Source organism: Dermacentor silvarum, chromosome 6 (assembly GCF_013339745.2).
Source record: "Dermacentor silvarum isolate Dsil-2018 chromosome 6, BIME_Dsil_1.4, whole genome shotgun sequence".
NCBI classification, from domain to species: domain Eukaryota; kingdom Metazoa; phylum Arthropoda; class Arachnida; order Ixodida; family Ixodidae; genus Dermacentor; species Dermacentor silvarum.
In genome coordinates, this window is record NC_051159.1 from 61,509,612 (window position 1) to 61,515,611 (window position 6,000).

At 44.8% G+C, this 6,000-nt stretch overlaps 1 protein-coding gene across 1 annotated transcript in view; it reads left to right on the top strand.

Moving 5' to 3' along the window:
* The window catches only part of LOC119456689 (probable cytochrome P450 301a1, mitochondrial), an 80,707-nt gene extending 76,998 nt beyond the window's left edge, over positions 1-3,709 (top strand). Inside the window, exon 9 of the mRNA XM_049668848.1 lies at positions 2,030-3,709. Within this exon, the coding sequence (XP_049524805.1) occupies positions 2,030-2,149 (120 nt within the window). The 3' untranslated portion in view covers positions 2,150-3,709. The remainder of the gene's footprint in view (positions 1-2,029) is intronic.
* Positions 3,710-6,000: the final 2,291 nt, after the last annotated feature.

The following is a 6,000-nucleotide window of genomic DNA, read 5'->3' on the forward strand; positions in this document are numbered from 1 at the left end:
CTTGTATTTCCCTGATGGAATGTGCATTTTCGGGTAACTGCAATAAATGAAACCCGGAGGATCGTTTAAAAAAAATAAATTTGGCCCCAGGTCAACGTCGCGGAATTGCGCGGCAATGGGCATACGGTGAAAGCCAGTACTGAATGGTGTTGAAAAAGTTGGTAAGAGGGGCGGGTCCTCATGCTAAACTTGATGGAGAGATATGTAAAAGTGCATGTGGTATCTATATGACTCAGTTGTGCTTTTAAATGCAAGAGCATTTCTGCTACCATGCTCCACTTTGGTTCGTCTATATGGGGTCCGATGCCATAACAACCTCAAAAAATAAAGAAAACCTAGTCCCTACGATGAATCGGAGCTGGCTCTGCAGCATGGTTAGCGAGTACCTCTCATTGGCGCCACGCCAACAGTGTTCAAGCGAAGGCTTTTTGATAATCATCCTGGACTATGCTGACCATGGTGCTGGTATTACTATCACAGGTGCCATGCCTTCTGGACTTGCTTTCTACAAAATACTCAATGGTACTTACTCAGAGATAAAGCAAATGATAACCCTAAATATCCTCATTACATCAACTATACGTAGTCAAGAGCGCAATTCCTTTAATGAAGCAAACATTTCTATGCATACTTTCCTAGGGATTGAGATTTGGCGCGCCTGTTTGTCCGGTGTTTCACCTAGTAAAGCACAGTTTGCGTTGCATTATCGACCTGCACTATAATAGGTGACAACTCAAGAATGCAATACAATATCCCCCACAAAAAAATGCAGTACTGACATCAAAGAGGTTCACTGAAGTGCCACACATACTCAGTTGCGCATACCCAAGTTGGGAGAGAAAAAGGCTTATTGGAGAGCGGCGCATACGTTGTGGTACATATCCAGTGGGTGCCAAAGTTGGTGTCAAAGACTTGGTGTCAGAGAGGTTCACTCAAAAGCAAGCATATCCAGTTGCACATGCATAGTCACCCAAATTTAGCATAAAAAGAGAGGTCCACTGAAGTGCGGCACATACCAAGTTTCACATACGCACTGATCCAACTTGGGTTGAACGGGGTTTATCGAATAGCGGCCCATAAGCAGTGGCACATACCGAGAAACACAAGTTGGTGTGAAGCGGGTTACCTCATTGGTAGTACATAAGCAATGTCACATACCGGTGACCCATCTTGGTCCGGCGATTGGTTTCGGACGCAGTTCCCTCATCACAGAAGCGCGATGCTCTAACCATTAGACTATGGGTTTGCCAGCAACCCAATTTGGCGGGAAAAGGGTTAGGGACTGCGACAGCTAGACAAAAGGACAGGTAGGCAGAGAGGCTGAAAGCCCCCGAAAAGTGTGTGAAGTAATATAACACTGCGAATCGCACTAAAATGCATACAAACAATATACGGTACATGAGAGGTATCCATTTGAGGTGCATGAGGAGCTGCTAAACTTCTGCTCTTCCTCGAAATTCTTCTACTGGAGCTGCCATCGAGCGCCACAGTAATGCTCTTTTCATAAATTTTGTCGGACACGTCTGTTTCTCAGCATAGTTTGTAAATTTCCCGGTGATCGTAAAACAGATATGCGTAATTTTTCATTAACGTTAACTTTGCATTTCGCGAAAGCCAAATTTGGTGGTCTGATTTGCTGTGCTAGACAACATTGACGTTATTTTTGTGCACTCGTTTTACTATGTACACACTTCAAGTCTTTAGCGCGCTTAGTTAACTTGCACTTTTTCGCTGTGCGCACCCCCCAAGTATGACGTTTGAATGTAGTAACTTGGTTTCATTCGATAAAGTTCGCAGCATCGCTCAAAGCGCGAACGATGTTGCACGAAGCAACACTGCGTCCCGCATTTTCAATGAGGGTGTGAAGCGACAAATTGTGTAACTGGTTTTATCTTTAGGAAACAAAGATTTTGCGATGGGTTATAGGCTTCTTTTATTCCTCAAAAAGATAATCATTCATGCAACACAAAAGAACCGAAGCGCGTCCTAGAGAATTACATGCTCAATATGTGTTCTCTCCTCTCTGCAGCTGCTGTCGAAGTACAGGATCGAGTACCATTACGAGGACATTGGATTCGTCGGGAAACTGGCCAATGCTCCGGACAAGCCAGCAAGGTTTCGGTTCGTCGAGCTCGAGCCCAATGCTTAATTTAATGCTTCGGAAAATCTATATTTTACTCTCAGTATTGTCGATTACTGTGGTTGTGTTTCGGATACTCTCAGCGAAGCAGTCTCGAGGTGTCCTTTGCGACGAATAAGGTATCTTTTGAGGCCATAAAATGTGAAAGAAGCTTGCGGTGAAAAAGCGATAATAAGGAGTACTATAATAAGGAGTACTTAATGTGAGCGAGTGAAGAAAAGTGTGTGAAGTAGTGACACTAATATAAAGCGAAATGATTTACTGAGACACCAGTTTAGCGCTAAAAATAGTGTCAGCCTTGTCGCTCTCGTCCGTCCATTGCGTTACGTTGACGACGACCATCGTCGTCAACGACGTCATATAAGTTCTTTTCTTTCGTCGTCAGGCCACCTTGTGGTTCGTAGCTTCACCATCACCAAAGGTCGAAGAAAAAATGGCTGTGGCTTAGCTTAGCTAACCCTTAGCTTGGTTAAGTCGTGGTTTTACTTGGTTAACCTTTGATTTAGCTGTAATGATTATACTTAGGTATACGCTCATCGTTAAGCCAGGTATAAATTATGAGCCGACAAGTCCTAGCGTTTTGCGAGTCGAACGGCTCGCTCTTCCTCAGTCTCCGATGCTAGCTTCACGCGCTTGGCATTCCGTAAACTCTTCAGTGAAGCAGCTCGATGGGAGATATCCGCGGGGTGGTCAGACGCCGCTTGCCGACGACGGCTCAAAGCCTCCCGCTCCCGCGCAACGCTCAGAGAAGACGGCCCGGCCTCGCTTTCATCCATGGCGAGCGCGGCGTTCCTTTTAGCCAGGGGCGCGGCGAGTCACGTGGTCAGGCGGCGTCCAGCAGTGGAGAGCGCATGCGCCAATCCGGCAGCGAAGCTCGGCACGGCGAGTCACGTGATCCGTTGCCAAGACTACGGCGCAGCTGCGGTCAAATGAAGGTCAAATTGCTGGCGACTGCGAAACTCGACTCGACTAGGTTAGTAAAGCGTTCGCTTTAAAATAATCCTTATCCACAACCGCCACCACTGGGATAGTAAAGCACGTTACCGGAGCCATGTGGGGAGTCGGGCGCGATAACCACAGCGCTATCGAGCACCAACACCACTGGGAAATTACGGGAGTCATATAGGTTTCTACAAAAAATGTGTAGGCGTAACTTCGGAGCTAGTGTTTGTTGTAGCTGTAAGCATGACGGTTCAGCCAGCATCGCATTGATGGTTCACAAATGGATTTGCCTAAATTTCGCCTTTCTGCCTTCAAACGGTGTTGTGATTTTGCAAGCTGATCATTTCCTAAAAATATTCCTTTACAAATGAAAACAGTTCGCAAATTTTATGCAGACTTGCAGAACCTTATCGGCTTGTGCATTTAGAAAAGGATACATTGCTTTGAAATTTAGGTCAATAAAGGCCGATAAAACCTAGTAAACAATGCCGAAGGTCAGACAAAAAATTCAGAGCCCTTCCACGATGTGAAGATGGAAGACCAGTGAAGCTGTACTTGTCGATAACTATATTAAGGTACATATGGTTAATTGCTGTATTGATTGAATAAAGACACACACATAACTTCGTTGTTCTTATCGTCTTTCATTTTATCTTTACTTTGTCATTGCGGTAACCATTGCTTTGTGGTCACTGTGTGGCACTGCAATTGGTTTCCGATGCTGTCAAGCACACTCCCGCTTCTGTTCGCGAAGGCGATCCTCACGGGCACGCTGTTGTTCTTCATCGGTCACAGAGCGGCTATCCGACGTTACGGATCCTACGGACGACACGCGTTCGGCTATAGCAGCTTGTGCTCAACTTCGCGCCCTTTCCCGCTGTTGCTCACGCCGGCGCTCTTTCCATGCACGTTTTTCCTCCTCAGTACGAACTACACGCGTCCTGGCCATAGCAAGACCAAAGTACAACTGCTGATAACGTCGCTAGATCGATGTCGACGTCACAAGAAAACGAGGCACAGACATTGATGGGTACATAATGATGTTTTATTATTCCGCCATCCACTTCGGAGCCACGGAGCACCGCCGGAACGCAGCCGGCGACTGTGGATTCAGTTTTGTCGACGCGACTTTTTCCACACACCCTCTCGACGCGCGCGCTTTTGTTCAGAACCTAGCCATACACAGCTTCGACACGCGATCGGCTATAGCGGCTTCTCTTCCGTGTGTATCTGAGGCGTGAAGAAAAGCTACTTTGAAAAGCCTCAGCCTCAAGGTAATTTTTAAGCATAGTCGGCATATCTATTAACCAATACGGGCAATCTTTTTTTTTTGATGATGTTATTTTGAATCACTTTAAAATTACCTGATATACTTTAAGCGAAGATTCGTTTTGAAACTTGTGCTAAGGCACTTCATACATAAACCGATATATATATATATATATATATATATATATATATATATATATATATATATATATATATATATATGAACGAGAAGAAAGGGAACAGAGGGGCCCGATTTTTATTAATCATATCATTAGAAGCCAACAAACAATGACACCAAGAACAACATAGGGGAAATTTCTCGTACTTACTAATTGAATTAAAGAAATGATACATTAATGGAAATGAAAACGGATGAAAAAACAACTGTCCGCATGTGGGGAACGAACCCACGTCTTTGTATTACGCGTGCGATGCTCTCACCATTGAGCTACCGCGGAGCCGTTTTCCCATCCGCTTTCTGGGATATTTATGTTTTTAGAACTAGAACTAACCCTGGGAGTGTTAGCCAGCGCCACCACTCACAAACCTAGGGGCGGATTGGACGGCGTAACTGTCACGAACGGCCTCGCCGCGGTAATGTCACGTATTTTACCAAGTCGCAAACAGCATTCACAGCCGCCAAGTGTCCTGCACGATAAATGTACAGAAAAAAAAATCCTACAATCTAGTAGGTGGAACTGCGTCATTTCGCTAGTGAAATCAGGAGCGGTATTCTGTAAGAGTCCGTTTAGTGGACTGTCCATTTCGGCTGTCGATGATTGGCTGCTGCTTCACGTGCAGGAAGGAGACTGGCTGGCACCTTTCTGCGCGTGAAGCAGCAGCCAGTCAGTGAGAGCCGAAATGGATAGTCCACTAATTGGGCTCTTACAGAATACCGCCCCTGGTGTGGCAGAAGCTTTGCCATAAGAGTTTATTAACCCCAGCCGGGGGGCGGCCTCCAAATGATTCTTTTTTTTTGCATGTAAAGCAAAAGGTGTGTAACAAAGAAACTTCCCAATTCTCGGCTGCCTAGAAATTGATTTAAACAAGCAATTTAACAAATATCTTCGGGTAACTTTATATTTAATGTTATATCAAATGTCCTACTACCGAAACCTCGGCATAGGTAGATGCCTGCCTTGGACATCTTTCTACTGAATTATGGAAACAGGAAATATCACCATTTTACGTTCGTTTTCGAAAATTATTACGCAGAGCTCTATTCAAGCACACCATGATAGCATCGCAAAGGAATTAAGCTAAACTTGACTGCGCAAGGTTCCCTGAACCAGATATATTCAAACAGTTAAACGTGGAACGACCTAAGGAAACAAAAATAAAAGAAACCATACACGTTTGCACAAACAGCTGCGAACAAAAGGTTTCATTAGGCTATAAATTTCAAATGAACAAATCTAGCCAACTTAGACATAAGGCACTCCGGCAGTTCTAATGTCTTCAAATGTACGTATTTCGGTGGGCAAACTCTACAACAGACGCTACTTGATCGAGAATTTGCTTACAACGCGCGTAGTGGGTGAGCGTAATAATGCGCAGTAAATGAGTTCAGAGCCAAAGGAGTTGCTCAAGTCAGCTGCCATTTCAGTTGTTTTGTGATTGCAATTGTTTCGAAACTTCAGAAGCATTAG